General features: G+C 38.0%; 1 protein-coding gene across 2 annotated transcripts in view; it reads left to right on the forward strand.

The window, feature by feature from the left end:
• The first annotated feature begins 4,963 nt into the window (after nt 1-4,963).
• ANKRD42 (ankyrin repeat domain 42) overlaps nt 4,964-16,919 on the forward strand; it is a 49,483-nt gene continuing 37,527 nt past the window's right edge. For both annotated transcript variants that reach the window (XM_074372757.1, XM_074372758.1), the window contains exons 1-3: nt 4,964-7,663; nt 9,626-9,789; nt 16,144-16,251. In XM_074372757.1, coding sequence (XP_074228858.1) covers nt 6,262-7,663; nt 9,626-9,789; nt 16,144-16,251 — 1,674 coding nt within the window. In that variant the 5' untranslated portion in view covers nt 4,964-6,261. The remainder of the gene's footprint in view (nt 7,664-9,625; nt 9,790-16,143; nt 16,252-16,919) is intronic.

The following is a 16,919-nucleotide window of genomic DNA, read 5'->3' on the forward strand; positions in this document are numbered from 1 at the left end:
CCCTATTGACTGAGGAACAGTTGAGTATGCGTGAGAGGCGAACTGAAGAGATTTAATTTCAGTTAGACAAATAGGAGAGATGTTAGCATTTATGTTAAAAGCAGCTCACTGGGGAAAGAGATTGAAGAGAGATGGCTGATAGGCCAGTCTCAGAACTGGAATGAGACACTATCAATAGCACAAGAAGAATGAGTTCGAATGGAGGAGGAACAGTATTTTTTCTGAGATGGTCACAGGTATTTACAGTTGAAATTGAGAATTCAATTCCTAGTTTTTCTTTGAGGTAGATGTCTGGTAGTGATTTTGATGTGTGGTCCCCAAATTAGGTTGTGCATTAGAATCACACAGTGAATTCTAAGAACAGACTGCTTATCTCCCCGCTCTCATTTAGTAGACTGGCATTCATACACACCTAATATTTAAGAAGCTCTACAGTTACAGCTGAAGCCAATGTTTCATATCAATTACACCTCAATTAACAAAAAGCCCCAACAGTTAATTCTAATAAACAGATCTGACAACTGATCTAGAAATCAGCAACACTTAATTTTAATCCCCTAAGAAAATGGACTAAGTCAACACATACCATTAGGAACTAGAACTATTATTCTATAAGAGAAAGTAGAGCAAGGAAAGCTGAAGGAAACTTCAGAGAAGATAGAACACTGTCTTCTGAAGTAAGAGTTGAAGTTTGTGAGAATAAGGAATATTGTATTACCTAAAATCTACAAATTTCATTTTTTATATTCTCTTTAAAGTGTCCTCTGATTTCAACATAACTTACCTACTTAAAACTTCCAACTTTCATGTCCTGTTAAATATACAACAAAGTAATTAGTTATTCAGCTAAAAATAAAACAAGGTTTGGGGAGAAAAAAATTATATATTAAAAATTTAACAAATATTGTATATCTCATATGTAGACTAAAAAATAAAACAAACTAGTGAATACAACAAAAAACGACTCATAAATATAGAGAACTTGTTACCAGTAGGGAGAGGGAAGCGGGGAGGGGCAAGGTAGGAGTAGGGGATCAAGAGGTACAGACTACTCTGTATAAAACATAAGCTACGGGAAATATAACCAGTATTTTATAATGACTATAAATGGAATATAGCCCTTAAAATTGTGAATCACAATGTATACCTGAAACTTATGTAAAATTGTACATCAACTACACCTCAATTTAAAAAAATCTTAAGATTCTCACAATAGCTTAACCTGAAACAGACAATTTTAGATTCTGGTTGGCTTTCCTTACAGCCTAATATTTAGCACCTAATGAATGGTTTGCAGGGTTTATACTAAACATTCAGGAAGATACAAGGAGGCATCTAACCATGTCTGCAAACGGAAAGATTTAACTGACTATAAAGAGGAGGTCATTTGGAGATAGAAACGGAAAATTAGGCTATTGTCAAGAAAATCCTGAACTTCTACATTAACAGTAGAAAGTTTCCTCCTTCTCCTACATGGGGTCAGTTCTCTGAAATAATGGACACTTTGTTGGGCAGGCTGGGAAGAGCAAGTTAAAGAATAAGAGCAGGACCGGGGTTGGGGAAGGTATAGCTCAGTTGGTAGAGTGTTTGCTTAGCATGCACAAAGTCCTGGGTTCAATCTCCAGTACCTTCATCAAAATAATAAGTAAACAAATAAGAACCTAATTACCTGCCCCCAAAATAAAACAAACAAAAGAATAAGAGCCAAAAAGCACCCCTGGGGCACCCCAGTAAGGGTATGGCGGTGAGCACCAAGGGGAAAGCAAGAATGCTTGGGAAGCAAGAGGGTACATAAGCAGAGTGGAGATGGTTACCAAAACCCACTTAATTCAATGTTTTTGTCCTGGAATTGGCCCTACTCCCTCCTGTGGAACTAGATGGAAAGAGCTGATTTATGGAGGATTAGAGGGACAATCTGATTTATCACCTCACTTTGGAAAAACTGAGGTAAAGGTGGAGAACTAGCCATTTTTGACTAATTGTAACCATAAGCTTCATACTTACAAAGGGTTCTGATTCTATGGAATGCCAAGATGCTGTCAGTGTGCTCTGAAACCCGTTTTACTTGAGAAACTTCCTTCATAGTCAGTCCCTCACTTACCTTGAAATCCTTTGCAATCTGGTTTTTACATCTAGACTATTTCATCAAAATTACTCTCCTGAGCATTATCAATGACCCTTTACCAAAACCAGTGTGCTTTTCTTAGCCTCTTAATTAATTGCTCTTGGCCCATATACTTGTTAAAAATTATCTTCTTTTATATGACAGTGCATGTCTTCCTATGCTTCTATATTTTTATTTAGGAAAATTTTTTTTAATTAAAAATAAAATAATTCTGGAATTACAGAAAACAGTCTGCTTTCATATCCTTTCTTGTTCTGTAAAGTAACCACTAACTTAACAATTTAGTATAGCTCTTTGCCAAATTTTGAAAAAAAAATCTTTTACAAAGTAATTTTAAGGAATTAAATGACATCACATATATATAGTTTGGACTCTTCTTATCTACTCTATCTTGCAACTCTTTCCATTTTGATTAATGCACAGAGATCTGCATTTTTACCACTGTGTAATATTTCATAATATGAATGTAGCATAACTCATTTAGTCATTCTTTCATTGACATGTATTCAAGTTTCTAATTATTTACAATTACAAAGTAGATACAGCTAAGCAAGTTATTTTTGAAGATTTTACAACTGAATAGTTGCTGGTTCAAGGTTATTGTGTACTTAGAATTCTGACAGATATAGCCCAAGTTGTCCTTCACAGGTCACTCCAATTTAGCCTTTCATCATCAGGATCTTTAGAATACTTTGGCCAACCTCTTCCAGAACTTGTTAGCCATAATCTCTCAGTTTTTGATGTGCATCATTGTGATGCACAAACAGCAGTCTTTCTCTATCAGTGTGAATATCCTTTCTTTTGTTTATTTGCTCTTGATATTTTTGTTTTTCACTCATTAATTTTTCTATTGAGTTACTCTTTATAACTGACTTAAATTTTTAGAAGATGATAAACATTAAGCCTATCTCTGGTCTCAACTTTATTGTAACGTATCCTGAAGCCCAAACATTTAAGTTTACACAGTAAATTTTTTTCCCTGCATGGCTTGTCTTGCTTAGGAACACCTTCCTAAGGTTTATAAATTTTCCATATTTTCTTCTAACACTTTGTTAATTTCTTTAATTCTTCTGAAATTTTTGTACATGAAAATTTTGAAGAGCCTTCACTTCTCTATTTGAAATGCCACCTCAAGAATAAACAAAAACATTGGGTTATTTCTGGATTTTAGTTTGTTCCACTAATCTATTCGTCCAGTCCTGTTCCAATATCACCCTGTTCTAAATACTCTAGTTTTATAGTTCTGATACGTATTTGGGTAAGTCCTTATTAATTCTTCTTTTTCAAAAATGTTTTGGGTAATACTGCACATTTATTCTTCCAGGTAAACTTTAAAATCAACTTGCTAATTTCCAGTAAAAATTAATTAGAATTTTAACTTGAAATGCAACAAATATAGTCTGAGGAGAATCGTATCTTTACAGTACTGAGCCTACTGATGTAGCAGAGCTTCTTTTTATTTGGAACTTCTGTAACAACCATAAATGAAATTTTATGGGTTTTTTTTGTTCATTTCTTAATAGGTTTATTTCTAGGATATTTCACTATCACTGCTGCCATTGTGAGCAAGATCTTCCTTTACATTTAAAATGTAATTTTATCTAGTTCATAGGTAACCTTAATTCTGTATGTTGCTCTTACAGCCTTTCATCTTACTGAACTCTTTATTCTAATATTTAATGGTATTTTACAGTTGTCTTATATTTTCCAGGTAAATAATATCATTTATCTTAATTTCTTCCTTTCCATTACTTGCCTTATTTATCTTACCTATTATGCTGGGTCACAAATTCTCAGAACAGTGCTGAATTATAGGAATGACAGGCAGATACACTAGAGTATGACCTTAAGTATGCTGTTTATCTCTGGTTGATACCCTTCACCCAGTTAAGCAAGCTTCCTTTTATCACTTGCTTAATATGAATTTTACTTTCTTCTTTTTGAGTCTGTAACAGACACTAATTTTCTAAGTGCTTTTTCAGTGTCAGTTAAGACCATACAACTTTTATCTATTAATATAAGAAATTTTCATTACTATCTTGTTTAATGTTGACCCATCCTTGGACTGGTGGGATACACCTAACTTGGTTATGACATTATTCTCTAAATGCACTGCTGGTTTCAGAGTTTCCTTAGGATTTCTGCAGGTATATTCATAACTGAGATGGAGCTTTAAGGTTTTTCTCCTTATTTAGATTCTGTTACAGATATGTAACCTCCAGAGTTGGAAAGTACTCTATTCTTCTCTATGCCTTGTTCCTAGTGACTTCTGTCAGGGATACATACGACATTCTTTTATGATTATCAATTTAGTAAGGTTTTTAACCCTTGAGCCAATTTTTGAATTTTGTATTTTCCTAAGAAATTGTCCAAGTCAATTTTCAAGATTATTAGTACAAGTTTACACTAAATAATTCAGTTTCAAAGTCCCTCATATCTGTAATATGTTCTTTTTGTTTCCAGTAGTTTTCTCTCCTTCAGATTTACTGTCTATTCATTGTTCTTTTCAAATACCAGCTATTATAATCAATTTTATTTTCTATTTCATTAACTTCTGCTTTTATTTTTAATTCTTTTTTTTTATTTTGGGAGCGTTTACTTTCTGCTTCTCTATCTGTTTCTATTTCCTTTTCTGATCCTTTTTTGCCAAGAGTATGTCCTTTAAGAACATGCTGCCTTATTCCCTCAGTGTGTTTATCCATACAACAGAGCATAAAATAAAGCCTTTACCATTATTATGTAAGTGGCTACAAACACTGTAATAATTTGGAGTCAGTCATAGTGGGTTCCAACTCCCCACCTCCTAGTTATGTGATCTTAGCCAAATCTTGATTTCTTCACCTGTAAAAATAGAAAAATAGAAATAACAATACAGATTAAGTTTAAAACTATTTGCAAATCATTTAGCATAAAAACTGGCCCATATTAATAACTAAATAGATGTCTAATAAGATAAAAGGCCTCAGGTGCCCCATTTCTAAAAATGAGGGGATTGGGCTGACTAATCCCAAATTCCCTTCTAACTCAAAAATTTTATTTTCAATCTATCAGTTCATCCACCAACAACCAATCATCAACCCACCCACTCATCCACATAACAGTTAGCAAGCCCTTCCCTTGAACTAAATACTCCAGATGTTAAGAATGCCAGAATGATACAGTTCCTACCTCCCAGAAGGTCAGAGTCCTCGGAGGATAGAGGTGAGGACCAGTTGTTAAATAGGTAATTATAATATAATGTGATAGCGGTCTAATAAAGGCTGTGGGAATTCAGGGGCTTTGAGGAGTATGCGCAGCAAAATCAAAGATCTAGGTACTAATTCAGGTACTTCTTACTAGTTGTGTATCCTCAGGCAACTAATTTTGGTGTTTTGTTTCTCTTTCTGTAGAAAGGAACAGTAATACTATCCTGGTAGGTTATATTAAGGATTAAACAAGAAAATTAATATAAAGAGCTTGCTACAGTGCCAGTCTCATCATATAAGCTCAACAAATGTTAGTTATTAATGATACAAGAGGCTATGGAAGTTAAAGAAAGGCATTTACTGTACTTCAAGAGAGGAAAGGCAAGGTCAGGGGACTTTCCCAAATGTGTTCACAGAACAAAAACTGTGACAAGGCAGTAAGGATGGGAAAAACAGGGCGAGGGGAGAAGCAAGGTGGGTGATGCCCCTGGAGGGCAGAGAATTCTAATTTCTGTATTTTCAGCTGCCAGCACAAAACCTAGCCCATATATTTGCTATAAACATGAATGGAAGAACACACGTTAAGCAATAGGGTTGGTTAGAAAAAGATCTGGGCCAAACTGCTGACAAATAAACATTTTACATTTAAAAGAATCTTTGAGTCAGGAGACCTGGTGCAGTCTTTTGACTAATGATCTGTGATTTCATACTGGCTTTACAACTTACCGGCTGTTTCGCCTTAGCAAATTACTGATACCATGAATCTCCTCACCTGTAAGATGGGGATAACACCTACCTTACAAAATTAGTGTGAGAATTAGTACCAAGCGATTATCAAAGAGCCTGGAAGTGGTAACACTCAATAATGATAGAGCTGCAGCTGCTAACTTCTCCTTTTGGTCTTTTTTTCCCATACTTGTGAAGTGACAGGGTAAGAATACATTTTCTCCAATGCTTCAACCAGCACTGAAAAATGACACTAGGTTTGCCAAGGACGAAAGGCCCCGCCCGGTCCGCACCACACTCGCAGGTCACCTACGCCGACTGCAGTCCTGGAGCCTCCACATGCGTCGCCGAACCATGGCGGGCGCGACGGATGCCGTGCCGTTACAGAGATGGGGCCTAGACAGGCTGGTTGTGATACCTAGCAGAATTTCACCGAAAACCGGTCCACACTATCATCCAATTTCTCAAGAGGCGAAGACGGGGGGAGGGGTGGGGTGGGGACAAAAAAAAAAAAAAAAAAGACGACGATGCAAGAAAGCCGGAAGTGACGCACAGTCGCGAGGAACCGGAAATGACTGCAGCACGCCGGAAGTTTGCCCGTTTCTAAGGCGACGGCTCCACCTCTCCAACCAGGCGGCTGGAGTCGGGACGCTGGAAAGCGAGTTGGATGAGAGAGTACCCGCCGACGGCGGTCGCCGCCACAGCAGGTCGCGGGGAGTAGCAACCGAAGACTGCGGCCGCCGCGCCAGCCATCGCGTGTGGAGAATAAACGGCCCGCACGGCCAACGCGGCGACCGGTTCAGGGAAAGAGTTAGCGAAGACTGGGGCTTTAGTGGTAGCGAAGATAGGGAAAGAATCCGTGAAGACAGCGACCACCGCTGCAGGGTCCCGATAGGAAGAGTGAGTGAAGACGTGGGCTTCTCCTGCAAAGACTCGAGAAGGGTCAGTGAAGACCTGGGCCACCGCCGCAGTGTTTCTCAGGAGAGAGTCAGGGGAGATGGTGGCCACCTTCCCAGGAACTCTTGGGAGAGAGTAAGGGAAGACCGTAGCAGCGACGAGAGTTTAAGTAAAGTCGGCAGCCACCCTACTAGTGAATCCGGGGGAACAGTCAAAGAAGGCCGCGGCCTCCGCCTCCGCCTCAGTGGGACCTGGGAGAGAGTCAGGGAGGTCCGGGGCCCCCAAACCAGTGACTCGGGAGAGAGAGGCAGTGACGACCGCAGCCGTCGCCTCAGTGGCTCATGGGAGGGCGGGAGTGTGGATGGTGGCCGCAACTTCAGCAGTGCCTGGGAAGGGGTAAGTGAAGACCGCGGCTACTTGGCCAGCTACTCCTCGGAAGTGAGCATCAGCGAAGACGCCAACCTCCGCCGCTTCTGGGAGAGGGAAAGTGAAGACGAAGTTTCCCGCTGCCGGGGCTCCTGGGAGAGAACGGCGGAGAACAGTGGCCCCGGGCTTAGTGACAACGAGGAAGACAGCCGCTGCTGCAGTGGCTCGTGGGTAACAGCGAGCGAAGACCGCTGCCGCAGCAGGGGCCTGGACTCGACTCCTCCCCGGAGTCTGAGGGACCGCACCATGCCCGGGGTGTCGGATTCAGGCCCCTCCACCTCCTCCACGGAGACTCCGACCCCGTGTGAGTCAGACTACTATTTCTCTGGCCCTTGCCTCTGCCACACTCCTTTTCTCCCTTCAGCCCACAGGTGCCTTCGCCCTTTCTGGCAGTTCCCTTTCTCAGCTGTTACTCCTCGTTTCCTGTAATTGACCTTTTTCAGTGGATCCCAAAGCTGTTCACCTGGCCCCCATCCTTACTGATTTCAGCTTTCCTTCCTTTCTTCCTATCTGCGACATTCCCGAGACTTCTTGCCCAGACTGATAACAACTCTTGGTCAATCTTATGGACCCCTGTAAGTTTTGGCGTCTCTGCAGCATTTAACTCTGTGGAGATAACATTACACTTATCCAGTATTCTTCCTTTCACTTTATTTACGCTCCCGTTTTATTTATTTATTTTTTTGTTTTCTTTTGCTGACTTTTCTTCCATCCACTTCTTAAATGTTGCTTTCTTCCTTGAATAGTGCCATCACTGGTGCTTTTATTCTCGTCATGTACGATGACTTTGACCCTACTGAGGACCCCCAAGTCTGTGTTATTCACGCAGTAATCCAGTAAATATTTATTGAGTGCCTACCGTGTGCTTTGTTTTAAGGATACGTAAGCGAAAAAGGCACATTGTTTACCTTCTAGTGGGGAAGATAAATAGCCAAGTAATGACTAGTGTGATGACAATTAGAAAGAGGAGTAGAGGGCCCTTTGTTTCAGTATGGGGTGAGGTTGGGGATCAGAAAAAGCTGCCTTATACTGTTTTTTTGTTACCCTTACCTCCTACCCAGCTGAGTTAGAAGTCTTCTGTGCTTACATAAGTTCTTATGAATATTTCTGCCATTGTCCTTACTACATTGTTTTGTAACTTGTGTTTGTATATCTTTGTGAGTTCCTTGAGATTAGAGGTCATGTCTTGTTTATCTTTTTATTTTTATGGTAGATACCAAATTGAGTGGATGGATGGGTAGGTGAATGAATAAATTGGGATGGAATGTGATGAGAAAAACGGTATAAGATTAGATGGAGCCAAATTATGTGAGGGCATAGATGTCATACTGAGGGTTTGGATTTGGTTCTCTAGACTTGTAGTGGATAACCAGAAGCAGTTTGGAGTGCTCCTCTCCCCGTTTATGTATGTCTTAATTGTTCTTCAAGGTCTTGCTCAAGTGTTTCCCCCTCCTCCTCCTTCATTTTAGCTGTACTCTTTAAAGATGTTACTGTGAGGTTTTTAATTTCATTGAATTTATCCAAATAGATTTTAAAGTGTTGATGGAAAGAAAATGTGTTAAACATGTCTATTTTCCATTGTGTTATTGTAGTGATTGGCATGTAGTAGATGCTCAGAAAGGATTTTTGAGTAAAGTATACAGCATTTTGCCAAGAATTGGTGTCAGATATGATTCCAGATCTCAAGAAATTAAATGTGCCAATTGTGGAGAAAGGATATATATATATATCTCTATGAAAATGTGGGGGCCTCCTAAGACTGGCCCCCAGGAGTTTCTCACTCTTAGGCTGCATACCCAGCCCCCAGCAATTTATCAAAATCACCATTTAGGTGCTTCTCGAAGTTTATGGCTCCAGTGGCTTCTGCTCCAGGTAAGCTGAACTTGACTGTATTTCTCTGTATTTGCCTGTCTCTCCAGATTCAGGATGGCCGTTTGCCCTGAAATCTTACTTCTCTGATGAGTCCAACTAAAGTTGTTGACTTTCAGTTTATTCAGCTTTTCCCCTGTATATATGGGGGTGACAACTTCCATATTCTTTACATATTAGAGGTGAAATTGAAGTCTACTTAAGATGTTAATTACTACAAATACTGAAGTATTTGTAGTATTTGTAATAAATACTACAATATTTTAGTAAATATTTGGAAAGCCCAAGTGATCACATGCTTTCAGTTCAATCATTGCTTTAGTTTGTTGTTGCTATTGTTGTTTGTTTGTTTGTTTTAGTTTTGTAATATATTTTAAGCAATTTGATTTTTCAATAGGTGCCAGGAAGAATGTGCATTTTGGTAGCATACATGATGCGGTACGAGCTGGAGATGTAAAGCAGCTTTCAGAAATAGTAGAACGAGGTGCCAGCATCAATGAAGTTGACATTCTTCATAAATTTACCCCTTTACATTGGGCAGCCCATTCTGGAAGTTTGGAGGTAAGAAGTTACATAAATGATTAAACTAAAGTGAGTTTAGAGCTCTTGACAGTTTTGTAAATTTAGCAAACAGGACTGAGGCCTTATGCTAGGCACGAGAAATATTTTTCTTTTCAATTCAGTCTAACGTTTAAGTGTTCTGGTTACTATAGCTTTGTCATAAATCATCCTAAAACTGGGTGGCATAAAATAACAATTTATATATGCTCAGGAGTGAACCGGGAGTCTGGATTTCAGGGACACTGTGTCTCTGCTTCATGCCGTCTGGGGCTTCAGCTAGATTTAAAAGCTTGAGCTGGAATCTTTTGGAATCTGCTTGTTCACACAGACGTCTGGTGGTGGACGCTGGTTATAGGCTGAGCACCTTAATTCCTCTCCACGTGGGCCTTTTTGTGAGGTCTCTCCACCTGGGCTGGTTTGTGCTTCCTCACATTGTGGTGGCTGGGTTCCAAATGCAAGCATAGAGGGTAACTTACAGAGGATAACATAATGCAAACTGAACTCTATCAAATCCTACTATTTTTGCTGTAGTTGCCTCAGATTTTTGGAAAATAAATGGAATATCACAGATACACTTGAAGTCCCTGTGCATCTCTCCCAGGTGTCATTTCTCTTGTTCCTACTCCAGAGATAATTATAACCCTGAATTTGGTGTTTATTTTTTGCTGTTTTATACTGTTATTACATGTGATTATATATATGTTTTATGCTTTTATTACATATGATCACATCGCTGTTCTAAATGACACATTTTATGTAAATGATATATTCTGTGTATTTCTGCAGCTTGCTTTTTTTTTGTCCAACAATATGTTTTTGAGTTTTAACTGTATGGTTACATATACGTACTCTAGTTCATTTCTTTCAGCTGTGTTGTAATAGTCTCTTCTTAGATGAGTATCAGACTTTATCTAGTTTTTGATTGATGACTATTTAGTTGGTTTCAGTTTTTAGCTAGTGTAAGCAGTGCTTAGTGAATATTTTTATGCAAAACTCCTTATTCTTGGCTGTACAAAGCCAACTGGAATTTTTCTCATGATTGATGGTTGTGTGTGGGGAGCTTATTTTAGCTATTAAATTTCCCCAGCTATTACATTTCACTGTGCAGCCTCTCTTTCTTCCCCTGCCACACAAATAGAGACTGCTTTCTAGGAATATGGCTTCTCCATGTGATTTCTTGTTTGTTTGATTTCTCTGCTTCATGGAACCAGCTCTGGTCCAGAGACTCTCTCTCCACCGGTTTGTGTGCCCCACTTGAACTGTAGGGATTTTTGCTTTGGCCTTTTAGGGGCTTCCTCTCATGTGGGAGAAATGTGCCTTGCTGGGTCTTTCTGTGCTTGCAGCCCTGTGTGGATATTTTCTCTGCTGCTTCCTCCCACATCCCTGTTTGGTCTACACCTTGGCAGCTTTCCCATCTGTTTTGTGGTTTCAGATGTCTCCTAGCTTCATCAAAGATGGGGTTTTCTTGCTCTCTCTCTCTCTCTCTTTTTTTTTTTTTGTGATGATTTTGAAGGAAGGAGGAAATACTGATTTTACTCTGCCATATTCAAATGGGATAGGACTTCTTGCTATACCATTTATTTCCTCTCTTTTCTGGGATCCTTTCAGCTTCTCTGATTATTCTGTCTCCTTTGGTTAACCTCCCCTACCTACTTTAAAGTTATAGGTATTCTTTTTTTGTTTTTAGTTAGAAATCTTTATTTCAGGTTTTCCTTAGAGAATGTAATCTCAAACTTTCTTTTTTTGTTTTTTATTTTTTTATTTAAGTATAGTCAGTTTACAATGTTGTGTTAATTTCTGGTGTACAGCATAGTGATTCGGTTATACATATATATATTCCTTTTCATAGTCAAATTATAGGTATTCTTTATGCTTCTGCTAATGGCCTTCTCTTCCACTTTACACTCTCTCTCCATGCCATGTTTAGACTTCCTTGGCTTTATCACTCACTTCTACATAATAATTCACTGATTTACTTTCTCCCCAGAATTTGAATTCTAGCTTATGCATCAGGTGCTTATAAACAGCTCATACATATATGACTGGCATTTCAAATTCAGTTGATCTAAAACTAAATTGCTATTCTTTTCCTTCCATAAGTTTTCCAGGCTAATGTCCTTTGCGCCATTATTGGGTTGTCTCAGCGTTTTACAGAAGCAAAACACAGTATCAACATTAGTCCTGGGTCGGGGGGTGGGAAGGGACAGACTGGGATTTCAAAATGTGGAACAGATCAACAAGATTATACTGTATAGCACAGGGAAATGTATACAAGATCTTATGGTAACTCAGCGAAAAAAAAAGTGACAGTGAATATATGTATGTTCATGTATAACTGAAAAATTATGCTCTACACTGGAATTTGACACAATGTTGTAAAATGACTATAACTCAATAAAAAAATGTTAAAAAAAATTTGTCCTGATGACTTGCATTTCACGATGCACGTTGAGGCAGTGAGAACTGATCACTAGGTCAGTTGATTCTGTTCCATCTTTGTCTCTTGAATTTGTCCTCTCCATCCTAGCCACTGCCTTAGATCTACTTGATTTCCTTGTTTTGTCTCACCTACCTCTGGTTCATAACTGGCATAGAAACTTACTGCTTTAAAACTAATGTGTGATATCACTTAAAACCTTCTTTAAGACCCTGTAGTGACTCTATACCCTGTGGGATAAAGTTTAAGCTGTTTAATATGGTAGACTTACCTCTCCAACCACATCTCCCTACATACTTGTTTGGTGCTGCAGTACTGGCGACTGCTGTCATTTCCCAAACTAGTCTGTTGTTTCATATTATCACAGACCTTGCACATGCCGTTTCATTTGCCTGGTCTCACCTCTTCCTGGTGATTAGCTGGTTAAAATCCAGATCAGGTAGCATCCCCTTAGCAGAGCCTTCTGTGTTTCCCCCCCCCCCTTAATATCCTCCAACTAGCATCTTTTCCCTCAATTTTATACGTATTTTTAAAATTGTTTTTGTCACAATTGAATTGTATTGTCAGTTAGATTTTGAGCTCTTTGAAGGTACCATTTGGATTTTATTTATCTTTTTTCCCCACAGCATCTAGCATAGTGTCTGGCATACTAGAGTCACATTATGGGTTCTCAATGAATGTTTGTTGTACTGCTGAATTTGTTGAATTAAATATATAAATATTTCTAGTGTCTAGCACACTGCATAGCAGATGTTCAAGAAGTATTTGTTGAATTTTAATAAGAACAAATCTCAGTCAGAAGGTTTTGGTGCCTTCCTACTTGTCTTCTTTGTTGAGATGTCTGTTAGGTCTTCTGCCTATTTTTTGATAGAATTTCTTGATTTTGTGATATTAAAGTACATGAGCTGTGTGTATATTTTGGAAATTAGTCCCTTGTTGGTCACATCATTTGCAAATATTTTCTCCCATTCTGTAGGTTGTCTTTTCATTTTGTTGATGGTATCCTTAGCTGTGCAAAAGCTTTCAAGTTTAATTAAATCCCATTTGTTTATTTTTGCTTTTATTTCCATTACTCTAGCAGCTGGTTCAAAAAATATATTGCTATGATTTATGTCCAAGAGTGTTCTGCCTATGTTTTCCTCTAGGAGTTTTATAGTATCTGGTCTTACATTTAAGTCTTTAATCCATTTTGAGTTTATTTTTGTATCTGGTATTCTAATTTCAGGCTTCTACAGGTAGATGTCCAGTTTTCCCAGCACCACTTATTGAAGAGACTGTCTTTTCTCTGTTGTATATTCTTGCCTCTGTGTCATACATTAATTGATCATAAGTGCATGGGTTTATTTCTGGACTTTCTGTCCTGTTCCATTGATCTGTGTGTCTGTTTTTGTGCCAGTACCATACTGTTTTGATTACTCTAGCTTTGTAGTTTAGTGTGAAGTCAGGGAATGTGATTCTCTCAGCTCCATTCTTCTTTTTCAAGATTGTTTTGGCTATTCAGGTCTCTTGTGTTTCCATGTAAGTGTGAACGTTTTTTTGTTCCAGCTATGTGAAAAATGTCAATGGTAATTTGATAGGGATTGCACTGAATCTGTATATTGCCTTGTGTAGTATGGCCATTTTAACAATATTCTTCCAATCCAAGAACATGGTATATCTTTCCATTTGTTTATGGTGTCTTCAATTTCTTTCATTAGTGTCTTATAGTTTTTGGAGCACAAGTCTTTTGCGTCCTTGGGTTTGCTTATTCCTAGGTATTTTATTCTTTCTGATGCAGTGGTAAATGGTATTGTTTCCTTAATTTCTTTTTCTTCTGTTTTATTGTTAGTGTATAGAAATGCAGCTGATTTCTGTATATTAATTTTGTATCTTGCAACTCTACCAAATTCATTGATGAGTCCTAGTAGTTTTCTGGTTGCTTCTTTAGGGTTTTCTTTGTATAGTATCATGTCATCTGCAAACAGTGACAGTTTTACTTGTTTGTTTCCAATTTAGATTCCTTTTTCTTCTCTGATTGCTGTGGCTAGGACTTCCAAAACTATGCTGAATAAAAGTGGTAAGAGTGGGCATCCTTGTCTTGTTCCTGATCTTAGAGGAAATGTTTTCAGCTTTTCCCCATTAAGTATGATGTTAGCTCTGGGTTTGTCATACATGGCCTTTATTATGTTGAGATACGTTCTGTCTATGCCCACTTTCTGGAGATTTGTTATTGCTTCTTGGAGAGGGTTTACCAAGCTCGTCACTTAGCCATTTCTGAAGTCCTGCTGATTGGTCAGTTGATTTTTGACAAAGATGCAAATGCAGTCCAATGGAGAACAGATAGTATTTTCACTAACTGGTGCTGGCACAGTTGTACAGTCATAGGTAAGAAAATGAACCTCAACTCATGCTTGGCACTATCTATAAAAATGTACTGAAAGCAGATCATAAACAAATGTAAAATTAACCTTATAAAGCTTCTAGAAGAAAACACAGGAGAAAATCTTTGCAAACCATATCTCTGACTAAGAACTTGTAGCTAGAATATATGAGACTCTCACAACTCAATAGTAAGAAAACAAAAACCCAATTAATAATGGGCAAATTCAATAGACACTTTCTCAAAGAGGACATATGGATGGCAATTCAGCATTTGAAAAAAATGTTCAACATCATTAGCCAATAGGGAAATGCAAATTAAAACCACAATAAGATGCCACTGCATACCTACTAGAGTGGCAAAACAAAAACAAAGCCAAAAAAATGGGTTGGGTTTTTTTCCTTGTGGAAATGGAGCAGCTAGAACTCTCATACATTGCTGGTAGAAATGTAAAACGGCACAGCCACTTTGGAAAACAGTTTAGCAGTTTCTTATAAAGTTAAACATATACTTACCTATGTCTCAGCAATCTTGCTTCTACGTGTTTACCCAGGAGAGATAAGATACTTGTACATGAATATTTACAGTGGTTTTATTCTCCAGTACCTGAATTGTCTTGGCATACAGTTATCTCTCCATAAATATTTGTTAAACAAATGAATGACTTATTGTGTTTATTAGTGAGGTTGAGCTCCCCCCCATATTTTTATTAGCCATTAATCTCTGTGATAGGCAAATGATACGTAGATGATTAGGTTTTTCAAAAAATTGTATGGCTATGACTGATGTGATAGTGTACCCCAGGGATGCAATTAGTTTTTTATAAGAAAGAAACTTCTTTAAGGTGGAATCTACAGAATTGAACATATAAAGGCAGTAACACTGTGTGTGGTAAAGATCTGTAGTACTGTATTACATTGAAGCTTAGATTAATTTTTTTCATTTTTCTTTTTTTTTTTTTTGGAGGGGGAGGTAATTAGGTTTACTTATTTTTGGAGGAGTAAGTTAATTTTTAAAAAATCTTAAATGAAGATGTGTTTGACTCCCTCCCTTTTTTTTTTTTTTTTAATATGCCACTTATTTTTTTAGAAAGGATTGTCAGAATAACAATGTTTGCTCTGATACAGAAGCTTCTGGATTCATCTAAAGATCTATGGCAGAGGTTGCAAGTTGGCAGCCATTGAGTGAATCTGACCACAGATGTGTTTTGTTTGGCTTGTAGAGTATTGGTCAAACATAAGACTTGGACCAGCATTTCACTCACAGCAACAACTGGCTGAGATTGAGCAGCATTTCATCTTATGGTCAAGGAATGTGGTCTCCAGTTTGCTACAGCTCCTACCACCCCCTGTTACGTTTACCCAACAGTAAAGCCAAGTGTTGGTTACCGTGTCAGTGTGCTTGTGCTTTCGTTTTTCTTATGCCTGCCCCCTGCCATTCACTTATGATGCTTCTCAGATAGTAGTATTTCATGATAATAGACAAACCTAAAAGATATAAAAATGTTTTTAAAAAATCTGCCTTATCTCTTGTTAACATGGTTATTTCCTTAATATAGTGTCTTCATTGGCTCCTCTGGCATGGAGCTGATATCTCACAAGTAACTGTGAGAGGTTGGACAGCGGCTCACATAGCTGCAATCAGGGGACAGGATGCTTGTATGCAGGTAATAATAACTTGGATTTCTTTTTTATTAATTCAGTAAGTTTAATTACTTTAGCATACTTCTGTTCGGCTCTTGCCTTTATTCTAATAATTTGATCCTATAGACTTAGTTCTGTGTTCTAAATAAACACTGAATTCTAAGACTCAGATATTTTGGTACCAACAACTATCACTGAAACAAATTGTACAAGACTGGAAATAATTTTCTCTCTGAAGTAGTTGGCTCTGTTTGGGTTGTTTTAAGGGATGACACAGTCATGCCCAGATTAACTTTTTTATAGCTTGCTATGCCTAAAATTCCTTATATAATGTATTTCTTGGCCAGAGTTATACATTAATATATGGTGATACCCAGTGTATTAGAGTAACTAGAATTAATTAGTATAGCAAGATGGACTGGAATTTGAAGGAATACAGAATTGTATAAGCAAACAGTCCCTACCTATAAGAAGCCTTAGATTCTGTTTGGAAAGATAGGAGCTCTACTCAATGAGTTACAAAACAGTACAAAGCACAGTCTAAGAGTAAGTTTCTCATGAAAAGTATAGATGAGAAGAACTGTAAATCTTAAGAGGAGATTGAGGAATCATAAATGGAGGAATTAAAACTTCAGCTAATCCTAAAAGAATGGGTTGATTAAAAAAACGTAAGTAATAAGCATTGTAAGTA

The sequence above is a fragment of the Camelus bactrianus genome, chromosome 10 (genome assembly GCF_048773025.1).
Source record: "Camelus bactrianus isolate YW-2024 breed Bactrian camel chromosome 10, ASM4877302v1, whole genome shotgun sequence".
NCBI lineage: Eukaryota > Metazoa > Chordata > Mammalia > Artiodactyla > Camelidae > Camelus > Camelus bactrianus.